The sequence below is a fragment of the Nesoenas mayeri genome, assembly GCF_963082525.1.
Source record: "Nesoenas mayeri genome assembly, chromosome: 2".
Taxonomy (NCBI): Eukaryota; Metazoa; Chordata; class Aves; order Columbiformes; family Columbidae; genus Nesoenas; species Nesoenas mayeri.
The window spans coordinates 162,453,064-162,468,264 of NC_137543.1; the positions used below are offsets into that span (position 1 = coordinate 162,453,064).

The following is a 15,201-nucleotide window of genomic DNA, read 5'->3' on the forward strand; positions in this document are numbered from 1 at the left end:
CAACAGTCTCACATCTGCATCCCAGGAAGGTGATAAGAAACAAGACTTCATCTAGTCCCTGTTCTTTGAAAATGTTATTGTGGTAAAACTTTAATGCTTCCGTTTTCTTGCCTTTTATTTTCCCTCAGAGATTAATTATGAAGTGAAATCTCTATCTTGCCCTTGATTAGGAATCCCATGTCCTTCCTATCTGAAGAGTCCACTGAAAATAGGTACTCACCACCATTTTATCAGCATGAAATGTTCTTTGATAGCAGACACCCGACTGGGTTACTACAATGCCTTGGCCATGTTTGTGGTCATCAAGCCATGTCCCTATGTATCTCTCCCCTCTGGAATGCAACAGAAAACAAGTTGTTTTTTCCCTGTTTTATTAAATCTTACTCCATTAGATATATCATTTTTGGAGGCTAGTTTTACCTGATGAAATGCTCAGCACAAGTGCCAGAGATACTGCACAAACTCAATTCATATAATGCTTCCCCAGGAGCTGAAGCCCTATAGCACAGATTGAACACATCTCCCCTTCATTCCCAGTCTCCCTATCAAAACATGAAGCTTTATCCCTGCCAACAGAGGGACAAAACTCTCAGGCATCGTAACCCAGCTCTAATCCATACCACCTTTACCTATCTTTGTCTTCCCAGACTCCATATCCATTCTTCTTGTCATTTTCCCATTGTCCTGTGTATTTAAACGAGTGATCAGCTGAGAGGCTCTCCAGTATCCCAAATCCTTGACGCACATTGTCTCTGAAGTAGCCTTTGTAGACTATATCATTCCCATACCTGCAGAGAGAGAGAAAGAGTTTAAGACTGTGAGTATTTGATAGCTATTACAGGAGTGGAAAGCCAGAAAAGTGAGTAGATTAACCTCATCTACCTGATAAATATTCCAAACGTTTGACTGTAGTTGTTCACTGTTAGGAATACACATCCCCCAAGCTATTCATCCCACAGTTGGCTTTCAGCGTTCACGAAGGACACAACACTTAGGTTTGCAATTGTCCTGGGAGAGGCCACTCAGTCCTTGACCTCTCACCAGCCAGATCACAGTGACCACTGGCTAATGCAGAGTGGGAGTAGATCAGATCAAGCACGAAGCCAGATCTGCTTTCATATTTCTATGCTCGCCAGCCACCCCTTCTCCTGGGCTCATCCCCCAGAGAAGAATTCTCCTTAGATCCGTCCATGCTCCCCAGCAGATCTTCATTGCTACAACAGAGAAAGCACTTATGCTAAGCAGACCTGTCTACCCAGAGAGGTGGTGAATGCCCCATTCCTGGAGACATCCAAGGCCAGGCTGGACAGGGCTCTGAGCAACCTGAGATGTTCCTGCTCATGGCAGGTGGACTAGATTAGCTTTGAAGATCCCTTCCAACTCAAACTATTCTATGATTCTATGACTTATCCTCTGTAATTATCAACATGCTCTCACGTTTGACACCAGAGGCACTGTCACAGCACTGCTCACTTGGCTCTAAGTTCCCCAGAGATTTCTGCATGTCCTGTTCTCTGAGTTTGATTCATAAATAAGGATCACAACAAGCAAGTTGTGAGAAGGAAGATGGCCTATCCCAGAGTAAGCAGCTGGGAAGCTGGGCTGTGTGCTTTCCTCTGTCACAGCTGGCAAGGGGATGTGCAGTAACAACAGGCAGTCCAGTCTTCATGTTGGCCAACCCATTTGGCTACAAGCCACATGTGACCTAAGCAAAGATGAGGATGCTGTTACGCTCACTGCTACATGAACAGAGCAAGCTGGCCTTGTCCACTTAACTCTGTAGGCTGCAAATGAAATCAATTTATACCTACAAGCTGCTGAGCAGGCCTCCACTGCCATTTCTGGCCTTCTAAATGGAAGTTAAAAGGTAAATAAGGCTGAGACACCACCATGTGCCCACAATACAGTGCTTTACAGACCAGGCTCCATCCAAATTTCCAGCAGTGCTTGAGACACAGGCATGCAAATGACTGCTTTCCAGAAGCATTTTGACCATAAATAAGAAAAACTCAGACTCCATTTCTTAAGTTAAGCTCTGGGTTTAAGCTCAGAATTTGAGTGATCAAAACAAACCAACTTTGGGCAGCAGCCTCCTTCAGGATAACAGTTATGACTCCCAGACCAACAATCCCATCCATCATTAAGAAGATACTCTATACAATATTTAGTCCAGATAGCATGGCCAGGGGAGACAGAGAGAGCTGTGTCTATCCAGGGCTGATGGCACACCATGTGCTCTCTGCTCTGCAACCACAAGCATGAATGCAAAATTATATCCTCACCTATAGGGCACAGAGGATGCCATGTCAGGTAGTCATGATGCTCATAGCTTGCAGAGAATCTCCTACTGTTCTAATGCTCACAGGACTCAGGGCTTGTGAAGAAGCCATAATGGCCATCTCCAAAGCAATACCTTCTGGTGCCTGATTTACCCTGGATTTTATGCTATGGCTACACCTTTCACAGTGAGCTGGAACATTAAATACATGGAGTCCCCTTTTTTCCCCAGAGTTCAGCTTTAGGTTTTACTTACTCACAGATTCCATAGCCTCTCATCTTGCCCTCATACCAGTGGCACTTATAGCAGTCATATCGGTCTTCAGATCGACGTGGGACAAGGCATATTCCAAACCTACAAGGTCCATACGGCAGAGGTCAGCACGGCAAAAGGTGACTCAGTTGTACTGGATGAAGTTTAAAAGATAAGGACCTTCCAGGCTCCCAAGCTGATCTACATGGTTGGGGTCACCTCTACCTCTAACACTATTTCAGGTGTCAATAAACTTGCTCCAAGGAAGAGCTCATCTCTTTGTAAACTGCAGTCACAGTTTCTCATTGCTTCTTCCACAGAGCTGCTTTCGGTGGTGTTGGTTTTCTTCCTGTCTCTCCCCCTTCCCCAGTTTAGAAGATGAGTTGGATTACCAAAGCAATTGCTTTGGTCCAAACAATATGTTTTCTTAATCCCGACACAAAGTCTTTGAGACATTTTTCCCTTTAAAAACCTGGCCTATGCTGGAATGTATGTAGAAATGAGAAATCTCTAAGTTTCATTTTCAAAAAGTACTAGGAAAATAATATTTGAATTTCATAGCATGGTTTATTTCCCCTGAAAACTTCTCATTTAAGAAAGATTTGTTAAGATTTCTAAAAATTTTTTTTTCCAGGTTATTTCACAGGAATAAGTACACCTAGATTTATAGATTTTAGGTCAGATTGATCCAGATGGAGAGATGTTCACATCTAAACTGGTTATCTGCCCACACTCCCTGTCAACCTTCTCAAGCTTAAGCCAGGTGTTTAAAACAGGCCAGATGAACTGGGCTGTAACTGTGAGTAGAGTCCCTGTACAAAACACCAACGTCCCTGTGCCTTGGGAAGGAACCATTTCTTAGCTGATTTTGAAAGCAAGAAACACCCTGTTTTTTAGGACCTACCCATGTTCCAAGCCATCTTTGAAATCTCCAACATGGTTGCGTCCGTTGCGCCACTTCAGTGTCCCCCTGCAATTCAAAGGAAGCATTACACAGGGAGATCACCACGGAATCATAGAATCATTTTGTTTGGAAAAGACCTTTAAGATCATGGAGTGCAACTGTTAACCAAGCACTGGCACTACTCCATGTCCCTGAGAACCTCATCTCTGCTTCTGTCCAACCCTTCCAGGGATGGTGACTCCAGCACTGCCCTGGGCAGCCTGTTCCAACGTTTGACAATCCTTTCCATGAATAAACTTTTCCTAATATCCAACCTAGACCTCCCCTGGTGCAACTTGAGGTCATTTCCTCTCATCCTGTCGCTTGATACTTGGGAGAAGAGACCAATCGCCCTACAATGTTTTCATGCCCTGGAATGAGAGGGAAAAGTCCTCTTCCAAGTTCCCTAATCTGAAAAGCATTTTGTAGAGTTGCTGGATCATCCATTTAGGACCTTGCACCTGATCCTTTTGTAATTGCAGTGCAGCACATGATTAAGCCAGCTGAAGTTCCAGCACGGCACATCCCTGTAGACAACATAATAACAACATGAACCAGATCTTCATTGTGCCAGGCAGTTGTGAAAACAAAAGAGACAAGCACTGGCCTAAAGGGATCATATCTTTCCATCTGCTTTGTGTGGGGGTTGTAAAGATGATTACATGAGTTAATAGTGCAAAATGAAACTGGAACCATTAATGTGACAGTCAAATTACTGCATGGCCATGTGCAGTTGTGAATGAATTTCCCTCCCTCACCATCCCCAACTCCACCCACATGCTGTTTTAACTCTTGCATCATCCCAGACACAACCAGCTCCCTACACATTCCCCAACTAGAGACAATAAAAGACGGTACAGTACCAAAACCATGACACATTTGTTTGACTTTCACCAGGGCTGTTGTTTTAAACACCTACATGAAACAGGCTTGTTTTTGTTTTTTGCATCCACCACACCAGGTCATCAGGAGTACTGAGACTGAATAGTGAAGAATGAAGACATTTTTGCCAAAGAACCCTGATTCACACTGCTCCAGCTTACTGCTCATGTGCTTTGCCACACCAGTCTCTCCTCCAGAGGTGGACAAGCCACCAAGGCCAACTTTGCTGCTCTGTAACCTTGTATTAGTAACAAGTCACACGGAGTAATTTCAGGAGTAAGAAGGAAAACCTATTACTTAACCAACTTAAAACTCAAATACTTCAAGCACCTGAAGCCACTTAGTTCTGCCCCAAATTTCATGGGATGTCTCAGACAAGCCACTTAATCTGAAACAGCAGAGGTATTTATTAATAGGTTGGTCACACTTCATGTTTCTTCACAAAAACAGACACCATGCTCTATCCTACATCAAACAGAATTTTGTTGCGACCATTTACAGACCATTCCCTTTTGGCAGACCTCACTCTTAACTTTAGTTAGATTTAATAGATAGTTCTCATGTTCCTAAGAAACACATTTGAGCATCTTTTGCATTTATTGACTTCTCTTTTCTTTTAATTCCTTTCCTAATGGTTTGGATATTAAAATATACTTTAATAGAACAGGATAAAACTTTCCCTCCAGTTGCAAGCAAAGGCTTTTTATTGTTTTTGTTGATTTTTGGTTTGGTTTTCGTTTGTTGTTTGTTTGGGGGGGGTTTTGATTTTTTTATAGCTTTTTTTTTTTTTTTTTTGTTCATCATGATGGTAAGATTTTATGCCTCAGGCTGAGATCTTGAACATAAACCTTAGTTCAAGTCTCAGTCCTAATCACAGACATAAGCCAATGTAGTGCCTTCAATGTGACCACTACCACATTATTAGGGGCAGCCTCTACAATTTACTGCATGAACCAGTATCACTAGTGAGACATCTACAACACAATAGACCATATGTCAGGACTCATGCTTTGACTAAGCCCTGAAATGAAGTAAATGTGTCTCAGCTGTCCCCTGAGTCTGCTCTCAATACCACATTTCCCTCTGGAAACAAGTGAGGCAGGAACCAGAGGGGCTGGCACACCCTGAGAGGTCACCAGCCTCGAGTCTATGGTCCAGGCCCTCAGCATGGGATGGATCAACCCCATGTCCACAGCCCCTCTTTAGCATCTATACCTTCCACTGGTGCACCCACTGGATCCAGACAGTGCTACACAAAGACAGCAGGACCATCCTTGCATGTTCTTGCTTAGGAAATCAGAAAAAAAGAAGGGCTCCTTACTTGCCATGCGGCTTTCCCCAGTGCCACTCGCCCTCGTAGGATGCGCTCTTGAACTTGCCCTCCAGCCTGAAGACGTAGGTGAAGAAGCGGCAGGATGGGGGCTCGGTGCCTTCACCAGTCTTGCCCCACAATGGGAAATCTCGCTTCCCGTTCAGTGCCTGACGAACAGCCTGGTTCAACTTCCACTGCCAAACAGCCTGAGGACAGAGGAAGAGGAGAGATGGACTAATGAGTATAGAAAGCAAAATAGTTTCCGACAAAAGAAACTTCAGGAGAAGCAGCAAGAAGCTGTTGGTTTCCCATCAGCCATTCAGCTGGCTGGGCTGGTGAGTTGTGGCTCATCCACAACATCAACAAGGTGTTTTCTTGGGTCCTGCAAGTTGTATACTACACCAATGCATAATACACATCATTTAAGCCTGACTCTCACCATCACTAACTGGCCTTGGCACAGCACCATGCTGATGGGACTGTACTGTCCACAGCTCTGCTGCATCCACTACTGTCCAGGGCAGATCACTTCCAGTAGCCAGATAGTTTTAATCTACCATCAATGGTGTAAGACACATCTGACCATCTAATGAGGTATTGGCTTCACAGAGGGAAACCAAACCAAACCAAACCAAACCAAACCAAACCAAACCAAACCAAACCAAACCAAACCACACTGTTCATTATTCTGCTTTAATAAATTTTAAAATGGCAAAAATCAGAGAGGAGAAGCCTCAGCTGCATTTTAAGCAGGTGCAGAGCCCACTTATCTGTCTTCTGATCAAGAAGCTAAAATCCTGATGCTTAATGAGATTTCAGCTTCCACTAAGTAGTCAATGTTTTGTCACCACTTCAGAGTTGCCACCCCCTCTATGTCATTCCCCTGTTTTAAAACTTGGTGTAGAGCACTTCATGTGGAACAGAAACACCCTGCCCACTGCTAACCTTCATCTGCGGGTCTTTGGTAGAGAGAAAGAATGTTTCTTCTGGTGTTATAACACGGAATCCATACCTGTGAAGCAAAAGACATTACAAAGATTATGAAAAAACACATTTTTCAGTCAAACAGCAGTTCCCACTCTTCCTATTCCTCTTCAATAGCTTGTGGGGCTTTTGCTATTACTATTTTTTTCTGAAGAAATACTCAACTAGTCAATTCATCTTAATTCTGTAGGTCTGCAGCCAAACCTATTTTATTAATGACTGATTTCAAGATGCCAGTAAACATAAGAATGCAAGTTGAAGCTGCTGTGATCCCATCTGAGAGATTCTGCAAATACCCATAGCCCAGATGCAATTTCACTGTGTAGAAAGGACATGGGACAAGCTTTTGAATATTTTTCTCAGTTTCACAATCAAGTTGAACTTTTTATTTTTTACCTCCAAGTGGAAATTTTTCACTTACATTCCTGGAGCTAATTTCTCCTTGCAGTTTTCATCTACCCACACAAGCTTCAGATCAAAACTCTGAAAGCTGTTTCCCTGGAACAAAAGGGAGAAGATGTTCCTGTTATTGATGCAAACATCACACTTTTCCCCTGCTCTGTCAATCCATTGAACAGTAGAGCAAGGTCAACAGAACTGTAAATTCCCTCTTTTGGGGTCCACACATCTATCCTACGTTATGATGACAGACCTTGGAGACTGAAGAAATGCAGAGGGAAGAAAGTTCTTAGTTTGTCGCCTAAGTGGTGGTCTGTAGTGCCATGGGTAGAACTCACAGTAACAGACCTTCTTAAAAATAAGATTTTCTTCCCTATCACATGGGAGCACTCCCAAATCATCCATGGCATGCAGCGTTTCCTAGTTTTGCTTGTGATCTGTCTTGGATCTGGACTCCAGATGACACAGCCACATTACAGCCCACAAGCACAATATCTAAGGAGTCACTACTTTAATCAGTAACACATCAGAAAGAAGAAACTAAAAGAGTTGAAGTATTAGGTAAAGACTGAATTTAATATTACATCTCCCTTTCGTGTCTAAAGTCCAGGTGCCCACACTACAGGGCTGTTGCCTATGAGGATGTAGTTGACCCACGTTAGGTACTAGTACTATGGAGCTCACGGTAGACTCATAGAACAGTTTGGGTTGGAAGGGACTTTTTTCAAGATCATCTATTCCAACCCCCACCATGAATTAATCACTGATGTATCTACTAGATTTGGGGGAACAGGAAAGGGAGAGAGGTTCAGATTGCCAGCACCATAGCCCCCATTGTCAGACCCCTGCTAGCAGCCCAAGCTAACCAGTTCAATCCCAGTCCAGTTCTATCTCCCCAAGCCTCAAAAACAGTCCTAGCAGCAGATGAGACATAGCGGGTGGGAACCATTGACTGAACAGAGTTGTCTACAATGGAGATACCTCCATGTGAGCAAGTTACCCTCTGTTCTTGTCCTAGTCAACAGAGTCAAGGACATGATTCAACTCATCCTAATTTTGTCATCTAAAATAGGTCGAATGAACCACACCCAGACATGCATGTTGATCTCCCCTGACTATAAAGGGAGCCTGGGGGCACTTGCTCACAGCAAGATCACTACAGTGCTCAGAAATCTACAATGTAAAGTTGGATGAGATAATCATCACCCTATTTCCTCGGGCCTAGACCCTGCAAGATGTGCAGGACTGCCCGCTGTTATCATAAAGGCTCATGTTTGGAAGAACCTCTAAGATCTATCAGCTCACAAGGCAGTCATGTGTTTGGGTACCTGAGGGGTTGGCACATGACTAAAGAGCAAGCAGAGGTGCACATGAAGAGAGCCGTATGAGATTACAGGAGCTGTCAGTCAGAGTGAGCAAAGCCAGACTTAGTTAAGATGCTGCAGAACAGCTTTGAACACGTATTATTCATCTAGCTATCCATGGCTGTAGACACTCCCTGTCTGCCCCACACCCAGGCCCTAAATCCCTGAAATGGCCACAAGAGCACCTGCAACTTCTACTCCCATGCTACTAGCAGAGTCAACCATGAAAGATCGTATTTAAGCCTATGCATGAGTGTTTACAGTACAATATCCTTGACCTACCAGGCCCTCTTTGAATAAACAAGGACAGAAATTAACATATTCATATGCAGGCATGGGCTTAGGTTACCAGAGAAGCGGTGGTTGAATTTTACATATTTACTGGGGAAAAATTTATGTGGATGCTCTTCTATTCCTTCTTCATTAGCTTTTCTTTTATTCCTCAATGCAAACCACAGGTGCATGGATCTGAGACAAGGTTTTGCCAACAGCCAAGTTACATTTTCAACATCAAAGGAACCTGAATTTTACTGTTATTTATCTGTGCTGCCCTTCTGATCCCTCTGAAAGATTGAAGACTCACCTGAATTAACACAAGGACATCATCGAAGAGTAAGACCCGGTCTGACCTATTCGTGCTGGCAGAGATGGGAAGATTTTTGCTATCTTCCAGCAGCCTCCTTTCAGGTACACAGAGCATGTCCTGCAGAGAGAACCACAGAAGTCAAAATGGTGGACCAAGAGCATGAGGAAACATCAGGATTTGGGAGAGGACACACAACTCAAGCCAACAGTTCCTCCAGAGCCTGACTGAGCCATGGCACAAGCTGACAGGGACAGCAGAACTGGACACAGGGCTCAGCTTCTAAATTACTCAGCGTCCATGTGGTTTCTCCAGGGCTTCCACACTGTCCCACTTTGTTGGCTTCCAAACTCAGCCTCAAATGCTTGATTCATACTAAATTTCTTCCATGCGTAAGCAGAAGTGTAAAACCTCCCAAAGAGCCGCCCATCAAGCCATTTTCTACATCCGTGACTCACCGTGAATTTGTAGCCCAAGCATTTCCATAAAGATTCAGTAAAACAAGCTTCATCCAGGACTTGGCTGACGAAAGACTCAAGCTTCGCATACTCCTTGATGGCAGTGGTAACTACGTCCTTCTCAGGGCCCTGTCAAAAGAAGGCAGGGCTTGAGCAACACTCCAGGCATGGCTGTGCAGGACATGTACTCTCTGGGCTACAGCTGCAGAAAAATCTCAGCAGTTCTAAATCCAAAGGTTTAATGAGAGTTAACTCTCCAACCCCATTTCCAAGGAAAGGTTCCCAAATCTAGATTTATCTCTGCCACAACCAGAAGTGTGCAACCCTAGGCCAGTTACTTGACCCTTTGCAGCTCCTCTATATGATCAATAGCTTGTACTATGCTGGAGTGGCCACTGTTTTTTGCTTAAAGACCTTCAGGTGGGCTGCAGTTCACTGATGATGGTTCCTACCACCCCAGCTGTCCACTGGAAATCATCTTCCTTCCAGCCAACACTGGATTCACTCACACCATCACAAAACCTTATGACTACTGCAAAAGATGTTAGCATAAACCAATCAAGTAACATCACATAAATCTTTTTACCTCTTTGAGAACCTCCTTCAGCTTGGTGAGGAGCTGTATATATTGCTCGATGTGATCCCGGATAGGTTTGTGAAGGACGGTGTACAAGGCCAGTGACATGGAGGTCTCAGAGGTGAAGTCTGTGAGGAATTGTTTCAGCACTGTCTTATGGTGCTTCCAGACTTCACTGAAAGATGGTGAATTAAGACAAAGGGACATTAATTAGTTTTTCTGCAAATTGATGCTCCTCTGCCTTCCAAACTCGATATGCTCTGTCACTCCCAGAAAGAGTATAGAAAGATTTGAAAGAGCAAGAGGTAACGTAACGCAAATGTATTTACACAGCAAACACACAGAAATAAGGTGATGAGGCAAACAGAAGCTCCATCCATCCTGCCTCTGGCCCAGTGGGTCTCTTCAAATAGGAACCACATCCAGAGATATACAGAATATCACAGAATTATTTGGATAGGAAGGGACCTCTGGAGATCATCCAGTCCAACCCATCTGCTAAAGCAGGTTCACCAAAGCAGGTTGCACAGGATCACATCCAGGTATGTTTTTAATGTCTCCAGAGAAGGAGACTCCACACCCGCTCTGGGCAGCCTGGGCCAGGCTCTGGCACCTCAAAGGAAAGAAATTTCTTCTCATATTCAGATGGAACCTCCCGTGTTTCAGCCTGTGCCTGTTGCCCCTCACCCTGTATCAGGGCATCACTGAAAAGAGTCTGGTCCCTCCTCTTGACAACCACCATTGAGATATTTATCAGCATAAATAATATCCCCTGTCAGCCTTCTCTTCTGACCAAATCTATAGGATGACTTTCATGATGGTTTGTACACTGAGAGGTAATTCAGATGAAGTGGCTGTGAATCTGCTCATGTCCAGTGCTCGTTATTTCATTTGTTAGTTCCATGAGAATCTCTTGACATCTGGGACAAGCAGTGGAAATTTCCTGCCATACTCCCATAGAATCCTTTCTCAAGTCCCACTCCTTACCTGAACCCCCAAATTTCCTCTCCTACAAAAGGAGTTGTGCGTAGCTAGAAATAGATGGAGAGAGATCTGTAGAGGAAACATTGCAACAGCTGCTGCCATGGTCTCAAAAGATGGCAAGAGCAACCAGTATGGCTAGTTCAGAGAAGCAGCTGGACCACGAAACAGAGATCACTGCAAGGTGCAGAGCTCAGTGCAGCTCACCCTTGTTTAATGTCTTAACCCATACAACATCATTGTGTTCCTACCAACCCCTTCAATAAGCAGTTTTCAGCACACTGACCTCTTGCTCTTCGTGGCGTGTTCAAAACCATGGACTACAACGTAGTTCGCAAAAGTGACAAAATATCTGTTGGCAAGAAAAAACAAACAAACAAAACAAAAAAACCACACAAACATGAGCTGAGTTAGATGCACAATAGCTACAAGGTTTAAGTGGCAGAGTGAAAAAGCTCATTTGATAATGTCATGCCAGGTCCACATTTTCAAGGGAGGCAGAGAGAGTTGTAACTACTGTACTCTCACCTTGTCTTGCTCTCCTTTTGTCCCCTTTGCCAGCTCCTTGGTTTAACTGACTCATTGATTTTTGCACAAGTCTTGTTACAAGAAGTTTAAATCATCCTGGCATTTAGCATAAGCAGACATAAACTTGCGCAACTGTCCTGGAATGCAAATCTACAAAGGCTGAGCTTAAGATTTCAGCGTCAGCTGTATGAATTTCTGCCGTCCGAAGTAAAAATATCAGGTGTCCCACGACAATGTGTCTCATCCCACACTAGAGGGAGATCGAGCCATATTTTGTCAGCAAATACCACACTTTCTTCCAATAGTGGTTTCAGATAAGTCATGTATTCTGTACAGAATAATTAGCATTTATTACATCTTCTGGGAACATATATTTACTGCTCATTTTCAGCCCCCTGAACAGGGGCTTTGCTTCCTCCTGTATCATTTCAATAAGCATGAGACATTGTAGGATCAGGACTGCACAGAGTGAGTCATCGAGTCATCAGAGGTGGGGTGGACACCCAGCAAAACCAAGTTTTAATTTCAAAATGAGAGGAAATGAGATCTTGAGATAAACTTCTCCTTTGTGTCACCTGAAACCTCAGCTCAGCTTTTCATCTTTTAGATGCCTTTTTAAAGCAAACCAATTTGAATTCCCTGACTCAGTTCCCAAATGAACAGCACACACCGTTCCCTTTGCATGAAAGCAAAGTTTGTTGTGCATTGCTTTCTACAATGATGCTGTCCAAGCAAAAACAAAATATAATGTAGCCCTTTCTTCCTCCTCCCTCCACATTCATAAAAACCAACAAAACCAAGGCGAGATTACCAGTAGTGTCTGGGAGCCAAACTATCCAATTTTCTTTCCTGTGTGGGTACCAAATTGCACAAACAGCACAAGCCCATTTGGCAAGGGTTCAGCCACAATTGTGGCCAATGTGATGAATGAAGGATTGAACACTGTCTGATCTTTATGTCATCTCAGATGTCCATAAACCATTTTTCATCAACACACAGGTTATACATGCTACAGTGATTTTGGTAAACATTTTATTTTGCATTGCAGACAGATAGGGAGCAAACATAATTAATTATAGAAACAGCAGTAGGGCAGTATGCTTTTTCATATCACGCCACATCCATCACTTGCTATCTTATCCCTTGCCAAAAGCATTAAAATGTGGCAGAAACACATAATATGAACTGTATTTGATGACATCTTCCTCTCCTCATCCCTATGAGCCCTTTAAACCTGGTTGTGCATGCGTTTCTGTTCCTGATGACAACCCAATCTTTGCTCTTATAAATTCCCCAGGCACAAATCCTCCCTCTGTCCTCTTCTCATTTTTAAGATGCATTAAAAAAAACCCTATTAAAAAATATTCCACCTCTTACAAGCACACACAGAGCTACAAAAAAGGCTAATTATTACGCTTTCTGCACAGATGCCATATTCTGTAGCATTTCTCCTGAGCACTGAATGCAATCATTTCCCTGTCCTAATTACCGAACGCTAGTGGACATGACTGAACAAATTAAATACACAAATTAATTGCACCAACCTACCAGTTAGCTGATAAATTTGGTCCCTTAACACTACTCCAAAATGCTTCTGTACTTACTGGATGTAGAGGCTTAGGAACAGGTCCCCTTTCCAGACAATATAAAAGTCCTGGACACAGAATGCTTCAGACGTGCTGCATTTTTGTTTCAATATCCGGTAATTTTCTTCTGTGAGGTTCCAGAGAGCTTGAAATCGATCATTCAGGAAGACAAAGAGCTTAAAGATCTCCTTTCCCTTCTGGTCACTAGGCTCTTTGAGGAAAAGATGGGGGGAAAAAGGCAATCAGAAAGCCTTGGCTCCAAGAAGTCTTGTGGAATTCATTGCCTATACCTGATACTCAGGCCAGTTTTTCAGTGTAAAGCACATGTATTCTTATAGGAAAACAATGCCAGGGAGGAAGATGATGATTATTTAGGGTTGTGTCCCTGTGAGGGGCTTTGTCCTTCCCATTTTTGTGGGGTGTGTGGTCAGGGCAGCCTGAGAGGCTCAGACACAAGCACTGGAGGAAAATTTTCTGCCCCTGGCTTAAAGGGCTGTTCTCTGTCTTTTTTGAGTTTAGACCAAAAAGGCAGTGACATGGAGAGGGAACCACCCTAGATGCCTAATCCAGTTGCACCACTTTTGGCCAGACAGGCTTGTGAATATTTCTACAGATTTGTTATTTCAGTGCAGCTGCTCTGATTTACTGCCAGCTCAGAACCTGCACCCACAAGTTGTACTTTCAAAGACGGGCATGGGCACTTACTGAGAGCAGGGAGGCAGAATGGGCACAGTTTAGGGGGTCACATATACATGAGAAGCATTTTGGATTTCCACACAACATGCTGGAAACAAGCCTTGGAATGGGGGTAGAGGCTGACACTTGTTAAAAACTGGACTGGCATCTAAAAACAACAGGAACCACAGTCCTAGGCTTGAATGAAAGGCCATAAGCACCCTTAACAACTCACAGTCTTAAATGGAACAATTCTACGTATCAATTACCCCAGAAAACCAGCTCCCAGTGAGGCCATGAAGTTTCAGTTATAATTCCCTTCATAGGTATGCCAGTGAGTCAAGGCTAGAACTACAGACTAAAAAGTGGTCTGCTCTGACCTACCTGCCTGGAGCAGAGGCTTGAGGACAAGAGCATCTATCCGTGCCAGGCATGCTGAGAAGGTTTCTTCCACTTGGAGCAGCGATGCAGTTGGTTCAGCCGTGCACATGTCCTGGACACAAGACAAAAGGCACATGTAAACTCCTTTGCCAGAGCATTCGTCTACCAAGGCTTCAGTGCTCATTGCAAACAATCAGCTTTTCCTGCTCTTGACAGAACAGGCAGATGCAGTTGCTGTCCTCAAAAAAAGAAACATTTGAAAGTGTTAGAAGAGGAAATGGGAACCCAATAGTTTCAACATGAGCTGGTGTCACAGAAGATCACTGAGGCTACAGCCCATTTTCCTGATGCCCCAGTTGAAGATCCCCTCAGGTGGGCCATGATACCTCTTCCACATGGCTTGAAAGGCCCTAAACTTCTTCATGTGTGTTAATCCTGCTTAGTGCCAGATTCATTCTCCCAGAAGAAAATCCCTGAAGTACAAACCAGCAAAGGATGAAGCAGAGCACCGCCTCCTATATCTCTCACCAGTTTTCTGCCCAGGTGCCTCAGCCTACACTTTTTGGCATCAAAAGCTATTGTACGGAGCTGCAGAGCCGTGCCAGCCATGCCCACACATCCAACCCTCCAGAGGAACAGAGATCTGGTGTTACTCCTTTCCTGGTTATATGTCACATCTGCTGCGTCAACAAGGAAAGCTTGCCTAAAGTGGAAGTGGGCAGCACTTAAAAAAAAGAGGCAGCAAACCCATGTGAGCAAACTCCGGTAGGTTCCTCCTTCCCAGACTTAGCTCCCAAAAGAAACATATCAGAAGAAGTGAACACTGAGAACACGTCTTAGGAGACTGCTCTGGAAAAAGGTCTGGTGATGAAGATATTATGGGCAGAATCAGCCAAAACTGCTCATTCAAAACCCTGTGATCCTTTTGACTTTGTGAAGCAAAACAGCAAACTCAAGCGACTGAATATGATCTGTACACATTTATCCTTAGCTTGGCTGCAGTGCATGCTAAAAGGCT

At 43.8% G+C, this 15,201-nt stretch overlaps 1 protein-coding gene across 1 annotated transcript in view; it reads right to left on the minus strand.

Annotated features, from left to right (window-relative positions):
* Positions 1 to 14,792, minus strand: part of ALS2CL (ALS2 C-terminal like) — a gene marked incomplete at its 5' end in the record, with an annotated part of 29,121 nt that extends 14,329 nt beyond the window's left edge. The window contains 14 exons of the mRNA XM_080339010.1: positions 221 to 332; positions 630 to 788; positions 2,534 to 2,632; positions 3,435 to 3,500; positions 5,677 to 5,873; positions 6,613 to 6,679; positions 7,073 to 7,149; positions 8,998 to 9,117; positions 9,456 to 9,584; positions 10,042 to 10,207; positions 11,300 to 11,365; positions 13,146 to 13,338; positions 14,187 to 14,295; positions 14,712 to 14,792. Coding sequence (XP_080195136.1) covers positions 221 to 332; positions 630 to 788; positions 2,534 to 2,632; positions 3,435 to 3,500; positions 5,677 to 5,873; positions 6,613 to 6,679; positions 7,073 to 7,149; positions 8,998 to 9,117; positions 9,456 to 9,584; positions 10,042 to 10,207; positions 11,300 to 11,365; positions 13,146 to 13,338; positions 14,187 to 14,295; positions 14,712 to 14,792 — 1,641 coding nt within the window. The remainder of the gene's footprint in view (positions 1 to 220; positions 333 to 629; positions 789 to 2,533; positions 2,633 to 3,434; positions 3,501 to 5,676; positions 5,874 to 6,612; positions 6,680 to 7,072; positions 7,150 to 8,997; positions 9,118 to 9,455; positions 9,585 to 10,041; positions 10,208 to 11,299; positions 11,366 to 13,145; positions 13,339 to 14,186; positions 14,296 to 14,711) is intronic.
* Between the last annotated feature and the right edge of the window lie 409 nt (positions 14,793 to 15,201).